Source organism: Eretmochelys imbricata, chromosome 9 (assembly GCF_965152235.1).
Source record: "Eretmochelys imbricata isolate rEreImb1 chromosome 9, rEreImb1.hap1, whole genome shotgun sequence".
Classification (NCBI taxonomy): domain Eukaryota; kingdom Metazoa; phylum Chordata; order Testudines; family Cheloniidae; genus Eretmochelys; species Eretmochelys imbricata.
The window spans coordinates 63340043-63362711 of NC_135580.1; the positions used below are offsets into that span (position 1 = coordinate 63340043).

The 22669-nt window shown below is 46.0% G+C and overlaps 1 protein-coding gene across 1 annotated transcript in view; it reads right to left on the minus strand.

Moving 5' to 3' along the window:
- The window catches only part of LOC144270073 (gamma-aminobutyric acid receptor subunit beta-4), an 87124-nt gene that overhangs the window by 55217 nt on the left and 9238 nt on the right, over nucleotides 1-22669 (minus strand). Inside the window, exon 3 of the mRNA XM_077826280.1 lies at nucleotides 926-993. Coding sequence (XP_077682406.1) covers nucleotides 926-993 — 68 coding nt within the window. The remainder of the gene's footprint in view (nucleotides 1-925; nucleotides 994-22669) is intronic.

The window sequence follows — 22669 nt, forward strand, 5'->3', positions numbered from 1 at the left end:
TGGTCGGTGTAGTGGGCAAGTTACATCAGTGGGAGCGACATTTTAGTGTAGAAGTTTGCAGCTTATGTTGACCTAACTCTGCTTTATATCGATCTAACTCTGTAGCGTAATCAGGGCTCAGTGCTGCACAGATATCCAGCCAGAATAGAGGTGCTCATATAGGTAGTAGATCTTTAGCAGAAACCTAGCAGCTTTACCTGCATTCACCCAATGATCTGAGACACTACATAGGCAAAATCCACTATCAAGAATGGGGTGTACATACATGCCAGAGATCCCTCACATGCTGGAATATAGGGTTTATTTCAGCATCATCTTGCAATCTGGCTGAAGCTGGACAGCAAATGTCATGTACATTCTCAGTGGCGCAGGTCTGCTGGAATCATGAATCATGGGGAACGAGGAGTGAGGCACACAGAACCAAACCATTACATGTGTCATACTGAGAGAGGAACACGTTCCTTTGGAGAGTAGGAAGGGATGTTAGATATCCTTACCCTTGCCTGCCCCCCTCCCACTCCACCCCCATTCTTTGTTTTGGTCCTGCTACATACACAGCAATGGCACATGAACACTTTACATTTTATCCAGGAAGAACCTTAATCACTTTACTCTGCATATCCCACACCTGCCACAGAAATGCAACTACCTCTGGAGTGGAACATGAAAGACATTCTGCACCACCAATAATGCAACACCATTTTGGGAGGAGAAATGAAGAATAACTGCAGAAGGAATGCAGGGAAGCCAAACTTAATTACACACACTGGAATTTAGCCACCCTTCCTATGTTAGCCCCCAAACTCTTGCAAAAAAAAAAATTACTCCTGTCGCTCTAATGACTCTGAGTAGTCACGGCTTTCGATTTCTCTCTCACCAGAAGATAGGTAAAGTTTGTGGGCTTTTTGCTTCTTTTTGGACTTACCATGTTGACTTCTGAAATCTGGTCAATGCTGGAGATATGGATGCTCATTCCCACTGTAACAGGGTTACCTGAAACACAAAGGGCCCGGGTTAGAACAGTACAGAGCTCCGGTCGTACTACCCCTACGCCGCAGTGCAGCTTACTGGGCAATGAAGTTACCAATGGAAAGTGAACGTACACGCTCCACTGGGTTGAAAGGCTTTCCACATCAACAATACCCAATTTACTAGAGAAAAGGTGGATTTTTCTAACTGCCCCCCCTGCAAACTCACTCTGGGAACTGAGAGAGAAGCTGGATTCTTTCCTTCATCACTACTAATTCACTTCTACAGACCAAATGATGCCCTCACTGACACCTGTGTAGCCCCACTGCCTTCCAGTGCTGCCCCCAGTGATACCTGTAGGATCCCACGCCCAGCCACGGACTTGCATAGGTGTAACTGATTGGCCATGTAACTGGAATGTAGCAAACAAGCCAGCCGCTGCGGCACCAGAGGGACTAGACTCTAGCTCATTCCCTCTTCACGGAGTCGGCTCCGCAATGCTAACCATTTTTAAACCGTATGTTAGTGCAGATAGCAGACAGGCCTCTGGACACACAGAGAGCAGATCTGTGGAGGAAGCTGATGCCGTTTTTCACAGTCACATCTCCGGGCAGAACTGCCCTTCAGTTCATCGTCAAACTTAATCTGCTTGGCAACAAGGTACCGTCTTGCTCTGCCCTCATGGCCAATGAGCTGTGTGGACACCTTCTGGTGTGTTTTTGCTGACTAAGTGGTTAATTGGGATATCCCCTTCCCCAGGAGGCTTCAGTGGCCAAGCCACCCTCACCTGTGGATAAAGAGCCAAAGCCTGACTGGAAAGTATGGAATGGGGGTGTGACAAAGAGCCTAACTTTCCCAGGGTTGCAGAAATGTCCCTTCCCTTGGCACATAACCCCTTGTTACCATATACAAAATAAAAGTCCTACTATATTCTACACTGCTAACCCCATATGGCAGGATTTCAAACTGCAGTGCTTTAACCCAATACCTTAGTGCTCTCTGTAAGGACAATGCTTCTAACACTGGATTTGTGCCTATAGGTGAGTAAATGTGATGTTGCTGGCTATCAGCTAGGCCCACAGAGAGAAAAAAGAACCTGCTACTCTAACTGTGGCCAGCTAGAGGAGACTCTCTGTCTGTTAGGTGATCAAAGTCTTAGTGGGTTCTAGTCTCCACCTCCATCCAAACCCCTCTGAGTGGGCACCATCCCCAAGAAATCAATCCCCTCTTCTTGTGTGTGTTTTACTGAGTGATTTGTTGCACGATTCCAGAAGAGGAGGGGAAGGAACTTTTGCCACACACCATGTTGACTTTTCCTTCAAGTCATTAGCAGCTCCAAGTGCTGAAATATTTACAGATAATCACAAAATGACTAAAAAAATAATTAGCAAATGGGGGGGACCCTTCTAAACTGGAAATGAAAAGATGTATTAATTGTGTGTTACCAGAAATAGGAAAGTAGTGTCATTAAGGCTTCCTTGTGATTGGGTGTGCTGTTACTGAGACCCTATGCCTGTAAATTAGACATTATCCTTTAATGGGATATGAATAACACTTAAAACATCAGAATCAATAACTACTGTAGTTAGGACCTCCTATGCAAATCTCCTTAAAGAGACAGCGCAGTATTTTTTTCCTCACTGACTCAGAGAGCTTGTTGGACATTCTGCAGCAGGGAGCAGCCATTCACGCTGCAGTGCTGGACTTTAAAATATACAGACAGCAGACTGATGGCCGTTTGTCTGAAATGAGTGGGTGGGTTCTCAGTCTGATGTCTTCCCAACTCAGAAAACCAACACCACAGAGGGGCACTAACTGGCCAGCCCGTGGTTGGCAAGCACAGAGCTGACCTGCCAGCCTCACCTTTCAAGCTGAGTGAAGTGTGAAAGGTGTAGCCGGCCTCAGCAGAGACAAGCCATGTGAATTTTTAAAACCCTTTCAGTCTTAATCACACAGGTGCTATTAGGAGCACAAGGAAAGGCTTTATAAGAAAAAAAAATCATTCTCTTATCAGTTTCCTGATACTATTTTTTATTATGAGAGCACCAGTTAAAATCAGGGCCTTACTGTCCAAGTGGTTATATATTTGCATAGCAAGACATAGTCCCTGCCCCTAGAGCTTACCATATAATAGACAAAGGGTGGGAGAGAGCCCAGAGAGTAGCCCAAGGTCACACAGCAGGTGTGTGACAAAGCCAGGAATAGAAGGCCAGGTTTTCTGAGTCCCTAGTCTTATGTGCCATCCAATGGATTATGCTGCTTAAATCTAGCAGAGAAAGGTCTAACACAATCCAAAGGCTGGAAGATAAAGCTAGACAAATTCAGATTGGAAATAAGGTAAATTTTTAACGATGAGAGTAATTAACCACTGGAACAATTTACCAAGGGTCGTGGTGGATTCTCCATCAGTGGTAATTTTTAAATCAAGCTTGGATGTTTTTCTAAAAGATCTGCTCTGGGAATTATTGTGGGCAGCTCTCTGGCCTGTGTTATACAGGAGGTCAGACTAGATGATCGCAATGGTCCCTTCTGGCCATGGAATCTATGAGTCTATGCTTCTTCTCCCTCCAAAGGTCCTACCAACTGCCACCAAGAACCCCGTCTTCCTTCCCCTTCCCCTCCCGCCCCCACATACACACTGACAATTTTTGTGGCTTTACAACCAAGTTTTTGCCATCTAAAAATATATATGTTTCTCTCTCATGTTGCCACATGAAAGACCCACTGAAACAACAAAGGAAATTGACTGACTATAAGGGGAAACTGACAATGACGCTACACAAAGAGCTGTCAAACGCACAAAGTCTATCTAATCTAATCTAGCTGTCTAGGCATTTATGCCACGCTCATCACCATGGTATCTGAGAGCCTGAGGTCACGCAGTGACTCAGTGTCAAAGCCATGAATAGAATCCAGGATTCCTGACTCCCAAATCCCTGCTCTAAGAAAGACAAGTGATGGATTTAAGATCCACAAAGCGCCACTTCCAACTGAGCTGAGCTTAGCACAGCTTCTGTTTGCTCAGTCAGAGAGAGATCTCCGGCTCACACCGGTGTGAGTGGCTGCAGAGACCATCCGGCCTGGTCACTGGAATGCCAAGTGGGAGATGTCACTAATTGCTTGAGGCCACCAGCTTGCAGACCCAACAGTTTAAGAAGCCTGCGTCCTCCTTTGAAAATACAAGATGAAGGTTTATGGGGTCTGTCTCCTAGGGGGTTTGGGAAGCAAGTGTGAAGTCTGTGCACAGAGAGTATGCCTGAGTCATATCAGAGCGGGCAAGGGATGGAGGGGAGCTGCCAGAAGCAGGGGGTTACAAAGTGGCTAAAGATCTGATCCTGATACCCTTGCTTTGGTTCAGTAGTACTTTAACCCACATGACAAGCCATTGGCTATTCGTACACCAAGATATTATTCAACATCAGAATTTGCCCCTATGGGCTTACTCAGGTGTTTATTGTGAAGTGGATGACACACCCAGGCAGGGGAATGAGAATCCCTCTCACATCCCTGAACGAGCTACCTGCACCTTAAGGCTAGCACACAGCGCTAAGCGCCCACTCACTCCAGCCCCTCATGAGGGAGTGGCAGGGGTGGGGTGGGGAATGAATGCAGCCTTGCCTTGCCCCCCTCCCAGTGCACCATCCAGCACAACTGAGCTCGTATGGGGGTAATGGGCTATTGGTAAAGTCTGGCAACAAATTACTCCCCTCAACACTAGGGCATGGAAGAAGCCAGGAGAGGCTGGTGTGTCAGTGAGGTAGCAAAGGACGGTGACGTCCAGTCGGCAGGGCAGCGGTCTGTTACTCAGGAGAGCTGTGGTCAATCCCTGGTGTGGCCATGGTGAAGTCATTTCACTTTCTCTGTTCCTGGGGTTCCTGTCCTGGCCTTTGCAGGACTTACCTATTTAGGTTTCAATTTTGTCAGGGCAGGTACTATTTCTCACTATATATTTGTGCTGCACCAAGCACAATGGGGACCGGTCTCTGCTAGGGCCACTAGATGTGACTGTAAATTGGCTCATTTCATCTTCTATCTACCATCAATGCCCAAGCTTTGAGTGAAGTGTAAATAAACAAAAATAAACAAAGGACATCCATTGTGGACAATAAATACAGCTCCGCCAATGTTCATAATCTCAGGTGTGATTAATACAAAGGTAAAGGATTTTAAAAAAACATTATCTGTGTCACTTTTTGGCTAATAGGGAGGTCCCTGGGCTACTTTATTTGAGTTTGGGTGGTGGAAGCAGTCCCAATATTCATGGCGTTTGTGGATTTTATGATGCTCTCTGACCTGTGCCATCTTTAATAAGGGGAAATGTTTCTACGTGAAAAAGGATTCCATCCACGTGGTAGAAATTGAGGTGATGCCACTTTCACCAGTGAGTAGCATCTTTTCCATGATGAAGGATAATTGCAAATTTCCCCACAATTGCTCCCAGGGGAAAAATTCCCCACTTCCCATCATCAGTGGAGAAATCTCAGCTGTTTTGCAGCAAAAGCAGCTTTTTGCCTGTGACAACTGTATTGGGGGGAAGGGAGAAAAAGACTCTGAAAAACTAAAATTCAAGGCAAAACCAGAACAAATGAAACCGGCAAAAAAGGGATTTTATAGTGACAGAATATTGTTACTCTATGACAGCTGTCCAGTGACTTATGTGATAGCAAATTAGTAGCATTGCCAAAACTCACAGTTATAGTGTGACTCTCACAATATTTTGTTTTTTTAAAGCCTCAGCTCCTGGAGTCTTATATGATTATATGAGAATCTGATATTTCGTTAAAAAAAGAGTTTCTAGACCTTACTGTTGTGGAGAAAAGCTTGAACATGTGTCCCTGAAAGATTCAGGAACGAGAAGGCAAATGAAAAAGAACTCGTTTGTTGGATTATTTATTGAAATCTCATGATTTTTTAAAGTCAAATTTTGTGATTTTGGGGGGCCTGGCTCAGGCTTTACAAACATGTGCGGTTGGCAATACTGAGTTTAGTTGGTTTCTACATTTCCTAGAGGATGTGTGTCTACCTCACAAAACCCACACTGAGGGATGCACAGCGAAGAACCTCATGGGACTGATCACCCCCTGGCTCCTCAAGCTTCGCCCTTCAGTCAGGAAGTAGCACATGTTGATAGGGCAGCACAGGCCTTCTAGTGCTGTAACTGGCCTGCAGATGAATGAAGGATTTTGCCCTCTGGGCTGTCTTGCACAGCATTAGAGCCAGGCACAGAAAAGAAAGAAGACAATGTGATTTTGTGCTTCTTTACCTGGTGTTTAGGATTTTTCAGCACAGTTCTGAACTGGACCAAGACATTTTCTGCTCAGGGATCCTGCCTATGGAACATCCTCCATGCGCAAGTCTGGCAGAGTCCCTCAGTAGCTGCATCAAAGGCTAGCTTTCTAATCAGACCAGTTTGGCTTTGACCATGATGGGCTCCCACTCTCATGGGTAGGTTTACCTCTCTTTGCCATCCCCTCCTTTTCTCAGGCAGAGTGTTCAGCCTGTCTGGGGCCACTGGACCTATATATAGGAGAAGACTGTGCCTGGCCCTGAAGGGACATAGGCACAAGTAGTTTCTCCCCAGGTTCCTCAGGGTAACTATCCAGAATAACAATCTTTGTTCCAAGTGCTCAGGATTCAAGGAGCCTGACACAGGGCTCCAGAAACAGGCTGGGGCCAGATCAGGATCATGTTCCACTCCCAAATGGCTGGCAGAGCTGTACCAGTGGAATGCAGGCTGCACCTTGTGAAAGGTCATACCAGTTGGTGCTACTCTTTGCATTTCTCTTCTGGCCCCAAACACCTTGTGGTGTATGCAGCTATGATACTGAGATGCCCTTTTTCTTTGCACTTGCACCTTTACATTTATAAGGACCCTGCCTCTGTTCAGAGACAGCTGCTATTTTGTTCTTGGAGTTTCTGCAGCCTGTTGCAGAGGAGATGCACACACTGCGCTCTCTCTCTCTCTCTCTCTCTCTCTCTCTCTCTCATGGAGGCTTTACTTTGGTTCTTTCTCGTCATTGTTTTCCATAATCGTACATAACCGTTATGTTAGATGGATGGTGTATGCTTTGCTCTTTATGTGTGGAAATAGAAAAATTTCCCTGAGCCATTCTGACTGTGTGCGGACAGGTATCAGTATATTAGAGACAATATCCCACAGGTAATCATAGATTACAGAGCATGGCTCACATTCCGCACTATATTATGAATGAATGAAGTGTCACTAGTGCTGATCTCCATTAGGGTCCAATGACCATAACACTCACCACTATTACACAACCTGGCTGAAAAGGTCATGGGCTGAGCGCACCTTATAACAAAGGAATGCTATACTACCAACCTAATAATGGGCACCCTGGAGTGTCTTTTTGCTTTTATAATATGGGATGGCTGTAATAAAGGGGATTGTTAATTAATGCCATTTATCTGTATCATGGTGGTGCCTAGCGGCCCCAATCCAGATCGGGGCTCCCTCATGCTAAGTGCAGGACAAACATTTATTAAAAGACAGGTCCCTGCCCCACAGACAAACCAGCAGTAACAGACAGACAACATAGAGTTAGTTCAGAAATGCTTGACATGCCCCCAAAATAGTTTTATGGCTTAGCATTTGGGGCAGAGGTGCCTGAGCATCAGAAGAGGTTATTATTGGTTGTGGAGCAGGATAGCTGACCATGTGCCAGGAAAACAGAAGCAAAGTGTTTTGGGAACTGATTTCATCCTGTGTCTTTCTGATTTGTGGTGACGTTTAGAAGCAATGAGTTCAGCTGGGTGACTTAAGCACCTGCTTAAACCTTGCCAACACAATCAAACTTTAAATACACATTAAACATCCCCAACCCCTTTTCACCTGTTTTTATTCCCTCTGCATTTGTGTGACTCACAGCCGACCTCGCCACCATCCCCCCAGCCTATCGCAAAGCACACAGTTAGCTTGTCGTACCAGCGCAACAGCCAGAAACATCAAACATCTGCAGAGGTTGATATCAAAGCACTCCCTCCAGCATTCCTGTCAGAGTCTGCCCCTGTTCCTAGCAGGCCAGGCCTTACCCCACACTACACTGGTCTGGGCACGGGGCAAAAAATACCTGTGAATCAGCACATGAGGGCTAGATTGCAGGTTTAGATTGCACATTGCCAGGTGGGGGATGAGAAGGCCCAGAGCAGGGAGATGGGGTGGGGGGGAAAGGAAGATTGCCCCATTCTTGTCTTGCTGTGATGTCCTGGCTTTGTGTGTGTAGGAGTGAATGTAGTGTTGCCTTCAAGTGGCTGGGGGCAGAGACAGGATAAGGGACTTACTACTGCAACTACCTAAGAAAATTCTCTTTTAGCTCAAGTGCTAAAAACATGCTTTTTTGGAGCTGAAAGAGTATCCTGGCCCACATGAAGAGTTTGCCATGGTCATATTTCCATGCCAAAGTCAATACCAGAGGTCAGATCTTGGGTCGGGGTTCTAAGCAAAGGGTCAGAATCCAAGTCAGAGCCACAGTCTTTGTGGTCATGTGCCAAACAACAGAACTCCAGTGTTGACAGTGGGGTAGAAACCCCACGGATTTGGGGAAGGGCAGGGTAATGAATCCACATGTTGCAGAAAAGCCCATCCAATTACTATCTAAAATCACACCTCTTCCTGGGGAGCCAGGGCCAGGTGCCTGTTCCTTCAGCTCCAAAAACACAGGGTTATAGCTACTGCAGTGTGGCAGTATCTACTGCCTGATGGCTCTGCTGACCTGCGTTTGAGTCCTGCTGATCCTTATTGGGATGGGGGACGGAATGTCTCCTTGCACCCACTCCCATCTAGTCACACCTCTGTCAGACGAAGCACAGTATAGCCCTGAGTGATGAGGCTAATGATGAGTTCCAACTGGTGCTGTTCTACTCTCTTAACAGCATGGCTTTTGGCCAGTAGCCAATCAGATTGCTCAATTTGCACAACTCATTTAATAAGGAGGAATATTAGAGATGTCCCATGGGAAATGGAAAGTTAGAGTGCGCCGTTTCCAAGATACAGTGGAGTATTGCATGGGGTTTGAGGGAGTAATTAGGAATCACATAACAAAACGGCATCTTCTGTATATAATCATGCCATGTTTTTGCTGCAGTCCTCTCAGGTCTCACAAGCTAAGAGAGGCTTGGGCTAGCTGGGTACTCATACAGAAGAAGATTTCTGTGGAAAACCTGAGTGTACATGCATTGAACCAATTGCTCAGCATGGAGATAGGAGGCACTGCATGGCTGGCTGTGCCACCTTTGAGCTGAGACATAAAACTGACCACTCGTACTCATTAATATCCCCTTGCACTCTTTCCAAGTGGACAAGTGTTAACCTTGTTGTGATGGCCAAATTCCAACAAGCTGTTGACCTAAATTTCCCCTGCAGATTTGAATGGATACACTATTTTTCATTTCCTGTCCTCAAGTGTTGCTGTGCACTGTTGAACAGCTGATATGTTTCACCCCAGAGAGGGTAGCATTGCAGTTGTGGGTGAAGTGAACCCTATATTAGTTTGCAAGGCTCTGCTGTGGGATCCTTCTGAAGGCGAGGTGCCATGCTGGTATAAATCTAACAATCATTATTTTGTTAATGTTCCAGGGAAAGCCGGAAACTAGAGAATGCCATCCGTGAGGCGCAGTGGATTACAGAGGCTATCCCATGGGCATTTTTAATGGATTAGTGGGGATTAAAGTGGGATATTGTGACTATCCCATGGAAATTTGGAAGTTAGAAAGAACAATCAATTGGCTGCAATAGACTACAAAAGCCGTCCCGTGGGTATTGACGGATTATAGAGGAAGCTAGATCAAGGTTGATTTTAAAAGATGGTGTTAGGCAAATACCTGAGCTGAATAAAAACAAGATATCAATTGTGCAGGCTTAAAACAGAGAATGAAAAGCAGCAGAAAGCAAATTAACTCTGGGGAATTCCTTTGCAAGCCCCCAGGTCATCCAGGCACTCATTCAGCAAGGTACCTAAGCACATGCCTCATTGTAACATGCCATCCCATTGATTTCACTGGGCCTATTAACATGCTTAAAGTTAGACATGTGCCTAAGTACCTTGGGCCAGGTGTTCAAAGGTGTTTGGACACCTAAAGATGTGGCGAGGCACCTAGCAGGATTTTCAAAAGGACGTAAGCAGTTTACACACCTACCTCCCATTGAAGGTCATGCTGTGTATACTGAGAAAGGTTGTTGTCCCTCAGATTTTCAATAAGGTCCCAGGGCTTCACCCTCCATGCAGGTAAAATACAGGCAAATATACCACTGTTCTAGCACATTTCCTAGGGCTCGATTAAATTATAAGCATTACGGGAGTATGTCATTCTAGCATCCAGAGGACTGGAGAAGTTTTCCTTTGGATCACAGGGTGCTGTTGATCAATTGGATCACTATCGTCCGTCTGTTACGTAATGCACCCTTTGCTGTGCTCTTTGGGTGCCACTGGCTGAGCCAAGAGGCATTGGGCGTCAGATTTCCAGCACAGCTCAGCTCTCATTTCAGCACCTAAATAAGGGCCAGATTTTCCAAAGAGCTCAGCCCATTGGGCACAAGTAGGTAGGTGCCTATATGGGAGCCAATCTCTTCTGTCAATCTGGCCCCAGCTGCAGGTGCTGAGCTGAGTTCCTTTGGAAACCTGGCCCTCGTTTCCTATGGGAGGCTCTGCCACACTCCCAAGGAGGGGCAGAACAGTAAACATTTCACAAGGGCAGCTATCTCTCCATGCTGTTCCCTCCTCCTTTATGTCACTCATCCATCACAATACAGGGGACCGTGTGACTCCTTCGACAGATGAAGATCGCGGATGCTGGCACAACAATCCAAACCCAGATGATGGGATAAGGGAAAGAAGACGACGACAGGAACTGTGTTACACCACCTACCCCATCTCCACCTCAGGTCAGCAGGGGGAAGACAGCAATGGGAGCAGTCTTGAACCTGGGTCTCCATCATGGATTTGCAACTCATCTCACAGTTGAAAGCTGGGTTTATTTTCAGGCTCTTGTGTCCCTTATTATAATTATTTATACAACTGCAGTGCCTAGCTATCCAGAAGGAGAGAATGTCACCAACTGGCAAGATGGCAGCTGCATTCACCAGCTGAAACAAGGTTTAGATTTAGAAAATCTTCAACTTAAAGACCAAACAATGAATGTTCCACTCCAATGTTATTTCCGTCTTCCCATGTGGGTGTGAAAACTGGAAAGCCAGCCAAGGGACAGACGGACGTCTAAATGTCTTCGAAAGCAAATGCCTCAGAAAAATACTCGGTATTAGATAGAATCTAACAAACACTAAAAGCCATCAACAACCCCATTCTCTCCAAAGTTATTCAGAAAAAAAGGTGGAAATGTCTGGGACGCATGTTAAGAATGAAGCCAGAGCATGTGCCATAACAGGCGTGCCACTGGGCAGCTGGAGGGACACACAAAAGTGGCTGACCAAAAGAATCTCTGTTGAACAGTGCCCAGATAGGGAAAACTTAAGGAACTTAACATAGAGGACATGCAAACAGCAGCCCAGGACAGACAGGATGGCAGAGCTTTGCTTGTGCCCTAAGTGACATCTGACCACACAGGAAGGATGCAGAGTGCTTAGATCAAAGCCTTATTGTGCTAGGTGCTGTACAAACATATGAGGCAGTCCCTGACCTCTAGAATTTACAGTTTAAATAGACAAGACGATAATGGGTGAGAGGAAGGCAGGGTGGCTGTCCCCACATTACACACAGGGAACACAGGCATAAGGAGATTCACGCCCTGATCCAACCTTTTGAAATCAATCAGGCCCTCTGTGACTTGCCCACAGTCACACAAGAAGTCTGGGGCGGCAGCAGAAAGTGAAACCCACAAGACCATCCTTGCTCCATCTGGCTCCTGTGCGAACAGGGCTCTTGTGGATTTCACTACCCTGCTGGCTCACAAGAATGAAATTGCAGATGAGGGAAATGTGTCTGATGAAAAGCACATGTACTCATGTGACATGCATGTCCAAGTCTGCAAAGCAAACCAAGGCCGATGGGTCGACTTATCAGCCCTGACTAAGTCCTCACATATTTTCATGCAAGCATGTAGAATCATTCCTTGACATTTAATCCAACATAAAAAGTATTTATTTTTTAAAAAATTCACAGAGAAACTTTATTTTAAGATAATTTAGTGCTGGATGAAGAGCCCTAGAGACTGAATTCATCTATTTAGCCACAGAATGGACAGCAGCTGTGAAATCTGCCCCCATATTGCCCCGTCAACATGCCTTAGTCTTATGATTACCTTTAAAGGTCATAGGGGAAGTTGGTCTATGTGATTGATTCATTCCTTAACTTATTTCCTTCAGATTGTCAACACAGGAGCCAATCGATACCAAACATGAGCCAATCGATACCTGATATCAACCAGCAACTATTAATCAATTAACAGTTGTCATTCACTGTTAGATCAGGACTGGATTTGAACCCAAGACCTATTGGTGGGAAAACATTTGTGCATATTACCAAGCCCTGAGCCATCCAATCCCTTAATGCAAAGTGAGCTGAACCAAATTAATTGAAATAGGTTAATGCAAACACTTTGGTTGATATCAAATCCATTACCCCATTATGAAACACTGCAAATATTTGTAACAAGAAAATCTGTTGACTTGTCATATTTATCAAAGGGGCAATGGGAAGGTATTTTTTCCTTTTTAAAATTTTTAATGAAGAAATCACACTTCCTATTCATTGTTCACTCACTCTTCTCTTTTACAGGATACCACTAGCTCCAGCTCCTACATTTATTCCAATCCAGCACACGCAGAACGGAACAGTAGCACAACTTGACGGCTGAGAACCTGCCAGTTTTCTACAAATACAGACATGTGGGCCTGGGTTCTCAGGAATTGGTTGGTGATTTGGGGGGCTACAACTGCGGTGTTTGCCAAACTGAGATACCGTCAAGAGGGCTGATTTTCAGAAAGTGTTAAACCCCAACTCCTGAAAGTCAGTGTAAGCCAATGAGCCAACTCACTGTCAGATAAAGCTCCCAAGAGTGGCAGAATTTCAGTCCCTTTCTTCAGGGTTGTCATTATTTAACATTATGAACTCAGCTAAATCATCCACGGATTCTATAGCTCCTTCCTGAAACCCAGCACCTGCTCCTGGCCTTTCCTCATTACACCTGCTCTCTACAGGTATCTCCTACCTGACCGTCTACCTGTCTGAGACAGGGAACCCTTTGTAGGTCCTTCCGCTAACCCCGCATTTTCCTTTCTAACTGAGCAGGCTCCCACTTATAGGGTGCACTGCCTCTGAGCTATCACATGATCATTGGTCACTTGACTCACCAGTTGGCCAGAGACCTGAAATAGGGCGCTGGATCGTGTGTGTGTCTGCACCTCAGAACTGTCAGGCCCCTGTACGATGCAGCATTGCCAACCCCGAACATTCAAAAATCATGAGCCAGGCCTGAAAAAATCATGAAACTGGTTTAAAAATCATGAGATTATCTTAGAAATCATCAGATTTTTTAAAAAGAATAATAAATTTGGGATTATTTTTCTTCGCCTTCTGATGTCTGAACCTTTAGGGTGCACTCAGCTCATATTTTCCACCTTTTCTCTACAATCTATAAACTTTTTATTTTAATGAAAGTGGCAGTTCACCCCTAATCACTTGACTCCAGGACCTGGGGCATTAAGAAAAACACCAAAGATTATGTGACTTGTGCTAAAATCACAAGAGTAAGTAACAGTGAAGGGGATTCAAGATGGACACCCAGAATCTCTAGTCGCTTTTGAAAGCATCCACCCCCAGGGTGCTGGTATTAGGGTCGTTTCAGCAGAGATTTGCCTTACATAAATGTCCTGAAAATTGAACAGCCTTTTCACAAAATCCACTTGCCCAGCCTTTGCCACCACAACTGAGGATAACAAAAGCAACTAACGGTATGTCACTTGCCCATCAAAAGAATTACTTGCCTGGGGTGCATGGGTGATTAGGGTTTTGTAAGGCAGATATATGTAGCCATCTTCTACAGTTCATCAAAGTGATTAGCACTCACTATTAATCCAGGTGCCTTTCAAATTCTGCTCCAACTTCAAAAAATGGCACTGAGTTAACAGTGTGCAAAAACCAGAAACACATATGTAAAACTCCTGTTTTACGTCCTACTTCTGTCATCAAATCTCCCCCAATCCCCAAAACTTCCTTCCCAGGCTGAGACAATTCTGCCGAGCTCCTCTCATTTCTGGTAAACACCAAAGGAGCTGTTCACTTCAGTGATTAATTGTATTCCCCTTTTAATATTTCTGCTGACATCAGACTCTGGAATTAAAGGAACTCCGGCTCAGATTCTGGATGGCAACAGGCAGTATTAGTCCTCCCCTTCCCCCCTTTGTTCTCGCCAAAGATCTGATTCAGAGCTCACTGTAGTCAACAGGAGACTTTCCATTTACTTCTATGGGCCTCTAGTCTCCAGCTAACTGGAAGTGCCTATTGTGTGCCTTTCTCCAAACCACTATCAACACTTTTCTAGCACAAGGAACACAGGTAATATGAGACCCTGTTCTGCCAAGCCTTGGGCAAGCAGGTCTTATTCACATGAGCGGAGCCACTGGTGTCAATGAGTGTGGGCTACTCGTGTGTGAGGCTTTGCAGGACTGATCCCATATAGGGTGAGGTCATTCAAAGCATTATGCATTGGCCTAACTCTGCTGCCACTGAAGCCAATGGGAATTTTACCTTTGACTCCAATGGGATCAGAGTTAGGTTAATGTTGAATGCTTTTGAAAATCCCTTCTGGAGCCATCTCCAGTCTGGGGTCTACAGGTGATGTGACTCACTCTCTGGGCACCACAAGGGGGACCACTCTCCCCAGTAGGAAGAGGGGAATTCAGTCTCCATGTTCATTCAGTCCTGAGCCTCACTGAGCACTGCCTCATCATGGACTCCCAGCCATAACCGTGAGGGCTCACCCGCTTCTGGGGAATTCAAAGCTCAAATGGACACCCAGAACTGTAATGAACTTGCAGGACTGAGACTGCAATCTCCATGTTTCATTTATTGCTGAGGATCCCCTCACACTATCTTATCAGTGAACTCCCTGACATGGATTGGTGCAAGAGGGGAATCCATTCTCCTTTGAGTCCTGGCCTTCCCCCTTGCACTGCCTCATTAATGGACCCCTCAGTATGACCTGGAGCAATCACCTTTCCCTGGATTTAGTGAGGAATCAGCCTAACCAACACCCAGCAAACCTCGTTGAAGAAGGAGATTTAAAGGATTTTCTCACTGGAGCAAATTTATAAACAAAGACACCATTTAAACAACAGCAATGAATGGGCCAGTAATTCTCTTTGCTATTACTGGAGAGATGTGCATTTCCTTCCCAGACCTGCTCTGACTTGGGCCCATGGCATAGCTGCAGTTGTGACATCATAGTCTGCTCCAATGGAAATTAAAATGACAATTCACCATGATCATTTCTCAGCTGGGTAAGACAGACTGGCCATGACAGGAAACCTTCCTTTAAATCCAAGTGCTTTTGATAATAATGTATCATGGAAAGAACATGTCACATACTAGCTAAATGTCATTTCTCCCTCTAGTGGCTGCTCCACATAGTGGATAAAAGTCTAATACTGCTACTGGCTGTTGAAGTTACTCTGTTAGCTCAAGTAGTAGAGGCCTGTGCTTTGGTGCTGAAGGACCTAAAGTCAGTAGTTACTGACAGCTTATGGTGGGATTTGTTATAGAAAGTTATGAAATGTAAAGGTCAAAGTTGGTGGAGAATTACATCCTGCTCATTTTTCTTACTACATTATTTACATATATAGTTTTTCATTATTCAATCAGCTCTGGGATAGTCAAATAATATTTGTGAATTAAAATTATTAGCAATTCCCCTCTCCCCCCCCCATCAATCAAAAAATAAATTATCAGTGAATAAACTGTGTACTTTAAAGCTATGTCAGAAAGGCCCCTATCTGCTCCCCTTGCTGAGTTCACTGACTAACCCTAACTAGAGAAGGAGTATGGTTTAGTGGCCTGGAAACCTGGGCACTCCTGCATTCTACTCTTACAATTAAGGGAGGCAGAACTTCTTGGGTCTAATCCTGGCTCTGCCACTGGCCTATTGCCTGATCTTGAACAAATCTCTTAATCTCTGTGCACCCCAGCTTCCCGAAGTGTAAAATAGGGTTGGGAATACTCCCGCACCTCATAGGGCAGTTGAGAGGATCCATTAGTCAATGTTTGCACAGCACACCATCTTTACTCCTCTCTGTCACACAGAGCCAATAATGCTACAGAAGAGCAAATTACATTCACACAATCAAAAGATCATATCCAGTTAAGCCCTGATTCCAGAATCTTTTTGCTTGGTGATGATGTCCAAAGCAGAGAGAACACAGCTTGATTTCCAGATCCCAGGCTGAGCTTGCTGCGCTGGCAGGTAGAAATATCTTGTTTTGACTGGTAAACTGAGCAAATTTGACATGGAAGTCGCTGAGGGAGAATAAATATGGAACAAGAATATGCCTTTTTTCAGAGGCTCTTTTCCAACCATAACCACACTTCAAGCCATCCCAGACTTGAACTAAGGGGTCCTGAGGTCTGAAACCAAAGCCACACAAGGTCCTCTGGGTCTTGCCCCTGCCACAAGCACAGATATCTGTGATTGCACAATCAGTTAACAGGAATATTCTAGTGTCAGTGGAAGGGGAAAGGGACAGAGTATGAAAAAAAGGTGAAAGAAAGAGATTTCTCATCTCCTACACACAAGGGAAGGGAAAAATGCTGAACACAGAAGAATAACCCTTTTGTATCTGAATAACACTGTAGTGACATCTGAACCACCATGAAACATATAGCCTGCTTAGAGCAAACTCTGATTCTCTTGCAGACCTGTAAAGAGGACTGACTTGAAGAGTTCTGCTGTCTTATGTGCAATGGGAACAGGAACAGTGGGTTTGAGCTATGGAATACCGATTCACAGAACAGCTCTATGCTGGCTACTGGGCTCTGCTTTCTAATGTATTTCAACTTTTACGCACATGGAGTTAATTCCTTTAATGGGTTTTATGCCACTGTCGAGTGCAGCATTTGTTTAAAAGCACTCAGCCGTTTTCGTATACAGTTTTTAACAGGTGCATGCAAATATACAAGCTTTCATATGAACTGTCTATATGTGTGTACATAGCTAATTACACCCCCTCTCGTGGGTTATCAGCAAAGATTGAACCTCTGACTTCCTGCATCAAGCTTTAGCCCTTGACCTAAAGGAACTACATTACATTACCTTAGTAGTCTCTGATTCACTATGTGAACCAGCCTCTAGAAAGAGAAATGACCTACTTAGCCAATGTGTTACATATATAAATAAAGCCTCTGTACCTCAGTTTCCCCAGCAGCAGAATGGAGGTAAAAATATTGATTTACCTCATAGGTGGATTGTGAGGTTTTAGTAACTTAAGGATTGCAAAGTGCTTTGAGAAACTCGGATAAAGAGGCGGGTGAATATTATTCGTTAACACTTTTCAATTTTTAAATGAATTCACTTTAGCTGGTTTTTTGCACTCCTTCTGCATTAGCTTTCTGGGAATATTCTGGTAGGTGAGCTTGCTGGCAGGAATGTGCATGGAAACAGTGATTTTAAAGCAGATATTAGAGAATATTCGTGGAAAGTGAATTTAAAATTCGTAATTGGTAGCATTCAAACCAGAAATCTGAGTCTAAGAATGTCACTCACCCTGTCAGGGAACAGAACAAAACCATCTGACCCATGAGGCCACTCAAAACAGCTCATATTTTGCATACTGAATAATCACAACAAATTGCTTATGACCAATCTACAGACCAAGAATCTTTCAGCCAAAAACCTTTAGTAATGAATAAATGTTATTAAATCACAAATTGTTCATAAATAGCTTGTGAACAGAAAAAAAAAGGCAAAATTCATGGAAGAAATGCTATGTTAAAAATTATTCACCTCACTCTGAACGGAACTATATATTCAGTATAGACAAAGGCTTATGTTTCAAATTTTTGAGTCAGGTGATACTAATAATAGTAATTATCATAATGTCTTACCCATTTATAGACAGCCATCTAGCCAAAAGGATCCCAAGGCACTTTATAAACTACAGCACAGGTAAACAAGAATCAATTAAACCACCACTGAAATGCAGCCACCCAGGATTGCATGAAGTAGCAATAGAACAGAATAAAGCCATGGTACCCAACTGTTTCAGACAGGAAGTGAAGAGGAAAGCATCAGGCAAGTTTAGGGAGGTGGAATGCAATTACTCAAAATAGAATTTGGCCAGAGCTAGAAAACAAACATCCTTTCCTACTGCCGTAAAAAGGGTATTGGGCTAATTGTTCCACAAGCATCCAGGACCTCAGTGTTATGTCTAATCCAGAAGATGGCACCTCTCACATGCCCCCTAGCTACATAGTAGGGAAGTGCCACCTATTGAATCATCAACCCAGCTTCCTCAATCACCAGGGTTTTCCTTGCACATAACTCACCGTGTTCCCCACAATGGCTTGGCATGTGAGACTCCAACATAGGCCTGGCTACAGCCCACAAGGGTGTAATAGCACATACATGTGAGACCTGAAAACACCATTCCCCTGGCCAAGGCCTAGTAGTACAAGAGCTAGGCTGGGAGGCAGAAGAGCAGGGCTCTGCCTGGGTGTAAGCCACCTAAAATTCCTTTAACCTTTCGATGCCCAAGCTTCTCCCCTGTGAAATGGAGATAACAATATTTGCCTTCTAAGGGGACTGAATCCATGAACACCTATACCATGCTAGAGAAGTCCCAAGCATTATCCCAGGATGGACAAAGGGAGCGGTCTCAGGTACCTTGGCATTAACGTATAACAATATGCCTAACTCCTTACACTACAACACCACTACAGCGAAACATTTTCCAGCAGTCAAACTCTGGGCAGTGAGGGCTAGATCTGCTGTCTCCCTCCCTGCTCCTGCTCCTGCTCCTGCTGCATTCCCTTCAGCCAACATGGTGGCTCAGCCTTCCAGCACAGTCACTTCAGGAGTCCTGGACTACTGATGATGCTTCACTGCAACACTTTGTGCATCAGCAATAATTTATGTTTATTATTTGGGATTGCAGGTGTCGATGTTGCACAGTTGCTAATTCCACTGAACTCCATCCTTCCCGCTCATCACCTGAGGAGAAAGTATGAGCACGTGTGTGTGTTACACAGAGGGGAGTTTGGGGTTGTAATAAGGGGCAGGTGAGAGGGAGGATGGAGTGGCGGTGAGGGACATGGTTGCTGGGGCACACTGGCAGGTGAGAAGGAGCAGCAAGGGGTAGATATATGAAATGGAGGAGAATGAGTATCTGTACTGAGCGGCAGGAGAGAAGAAGAATAGAGAAGTGTGTGTGTGAGGGAGGGGAATTTGTGTCTGTACTGGGAGTGGGTGAGGACAAGTGTAGGAGGCTGTGAGGGGGAGGGAGGGGAATTTGGGTTTGTAATGAGACGGGGAGGCTAGGTGTGCGTGTGTTTGATCGTGCATGTCTGTGAAGGGAATCTGGATCTGTGAGGAGAGGGGTGGAGACAGTTGAGCCTATCTGAGGAAGGGGAAGAAGGATCTGTGAGCAGAGAGGTGGAGACAGGCATGTAAAACTGAGACATGGGAATGGGGGATCTATAAGCAGAGAATTGAAGACAGGTGTGTGAGGGAGGGGAACGGGGGTTTTGTGATGAGAAGGGATAGGACAGGTGTGTGTATCTGAAGGAGGGAACGGGGGATCTGTGATGAGAGAGGTGAGAACAGGTGTGGGTATCTGAGGTAGGGGAGCAGGGTTCTGTGATGAGAGGGGTGATGTCAGGTGTGTATCATGGAATGTGGGAGAGGACAGGTGTGTGTATCTGAGGGAAGGGAGCAGGGATCTGTGATGAGACGAAAGGGGACAGGTGTGTGCATCTGATGGGGGAGCAACGGGATCTGTGATGAGAGGGTTGAAAACAGCTGTGTCTGTGTGAGGAAGGGGATCTGTGATGAGAGAGGTGAGGACAGGTGTGTGTGTCTGAGGGAGGAGAGCAGGGACCTGTGATGAAAGGGGTGAGGACAGGTGTGTGTGTCTCAGGGAGGGGCAACGGGACACGTGATGAGAGGCTTGAAAACAGGTGTGTCTGTGTGAGGAAGAGCAATGGGGGCATGTGATGAGAGATGTGAGGACAGATGTGTGTATCTGAGGGAGGGAAGCGGGGATCTGTGATGAGAGGGGAGGGGACAGGTGTGTGTGTATGAGGGAAGGAGAATGGGGATCTCTGATGAGACGGGTGAGGACAGGTGTGCATATATGAGGGAGAGGGAATGGGGATCTGTGATGAGAGGGGCGAGAACAAGTATGTGCATTGGAGGGAAGGGATTGGGGATCTGTGATAAGAGGAAAGGGGACAGGTGTGTGTATCTGAGGGAGGAGACCTGGGATCTGTGACTAGAGGGGTGAGGACGTGTCTGTGTATCTGAGAGAGGTGAGCGGGGGATCTGTGATTAGAGGGGAGAGGACAGGTGTGTGTATCTGAGGGAGGGGCAAAGGGAATCTGTGATGAGAGGGGTGAGTGTATATGAGGGAAGAGAGCGGGGATCTCTGCTGAGAAGGGTGAGGACAGGTGTATGCATTGGAGGGAAGGGAGCAGGGATCTGTGATGAGAGGAAAGGGGACAGGTGTGTGTCTGTGAAGGAGGGGCAACGGGATCTGTGATGAGAGGGTTGAAAACAGGTTTGTCTGTGTGAGGAAAGGGAAGGGGGAATTGGGATGAGAGGCATGAGGACAGGTGTGGGTATCTCAGGGAGGGGATTATGGATCTCTGATGAGAGGGGTGAGGACACGTGTGTGTATCTGAGGGAAGGGAGTGAGGATCTGTGAGGAGAGGAAAGTGGATGGAGGTGTGTATCTGAGGAAGGGGCAATGGGATCTGTGATGAGAGGGTTGAAAACAGGTGTGTCTGTGTGAGGAAGGGGAGCAGGGATCTGTGATGAGGGGCAAGAATGGGTGTGTATATCTGAGGGAGGGGCAATGGGAATCGGTAATGAGAGGGATGAGGACAGGTGTGTGTATTTGAGGAGGGGAGCAGGGAACCTCTGATGAGAGGAAAGGGACAGGTGTGTGTATCTGAGGGAGGGGAATGGGGATCTGTAATGAGAGGGGCGAGGACAGGTGTGTGTATCTGAGGGAGTGGGGAACAAGCATCTCTGATGAGAGGGGTGAGGACAGGTGTGTGTAAGTGTGTGCTGTGGGGCAGTTTGCGTTTGTAATGAGGGGAATGTGAAAGGGAGCATAGATGGGCATTCTGACATCTTTGAAAACCAGGACCCCATAAACTGTAACTAATTCTCCCTAAGGAAGTGTGAAGACAGATCGGAGCAGGAGAGGCTGCTGGACCTCCATGCTTTGCAGTGTAGGAATTTGTATTTGTTCCTTAAGGAAACCCAGTCATTCCCTCTTCACTTGATATTTCCAAACACAGTACATAAATTCCCTGGAGTGGAAAACCCAAGAGCCCCTGGCTTTGTGGGTGGAAGGGGGACATGGAAAAGATCTTGCTCCCCCTGGCTTCCGCTAGCAAAATGTAGCTGGTGCTGGGAAAGCCAAGGAGGGCTCCCCCTTCCTCTGTTCTCTGGAAGCAGGGCCATCTCCTTGAAACTCTTGTGAAGTTTTGGGCATCGATGCACCAACTGAGAGCAGCTGAGTCACTGCGCTTAACAGGGTTCCTCGCGCCATTTCCTGCATCTCCTTCTCTGACCTGGGGCAATACCTTCTTAATTTGCTTTCTTTTGCTTTGTAGTTAATGCTTCCAAAAGTGAGAGGCTAAGAGCACTAACTAGAGCCAGGCACTGTGCAGGATGCTGCTGTGAAAGCTTCCTGCCCTCCCTTCCCCCCACCACCCTGTCACACCTTCTCTTCTAAGAAACAAGGCCTGTGCACCGCTCTATCAGTGTGCCCCAGACATAGCCTGCTGGATCCCACAAAACTGAATTCCTGATGCACGCTTCCCCTGCTGGTCCAGTGCTGGGAACTTGCCCTCCCCCTCAGCTCAGCCAAAGCACCCTACTCCTGCCCTCTCCCCTACCCTGTTCTTGCTATTTCAGTACTGAGATCTCCCCTCCCCACAGACTGACGTCTCTGCCAATATATCTTACTTCTCCCCTGTAGCACCCCCTTCTATTCCAGTGTGGGGACTCCCCCAGTTATGACAAGGCCTCTCAGGCTGCTCTGCAACAGTGCCTTGCTATTCTAGTCGTAGGCCATCTCCTAGTGCTGTCAAGCCATCTTGGACACCCCAAGCTATCCCAGCTATTCCCACAAGGATTCCCCCCCCCCCGAGCTCAATGCCCCTTTGCTATCCCAGACTACCACCTGAGCAGATATGCTAGCACCCATTCCCAGAAGAAGCCAGGTGCCAGCTAAGAACTAGACAGCGACCATCCAACTCAATGAATCTGTCACTCAAGCTAGTGAGATTTAGTACCTGAGCTCCTAAGATGTGATGCCACTGATGAGTCCACTGAGTCACCCTCCACACTCCCCCACCACCCAAGCTCCATCTCCACAGCTAGCAACCTCTGGACAGCATGATCCGAGTCTGGCTGTGTGGCTGGGTAAGATGGGCCAAGATTTGCCAGGAGCCCCTCTCCACCCCATTCACGGTTCAGCTTAACTGATGAACATGACACTCCCTCTGCC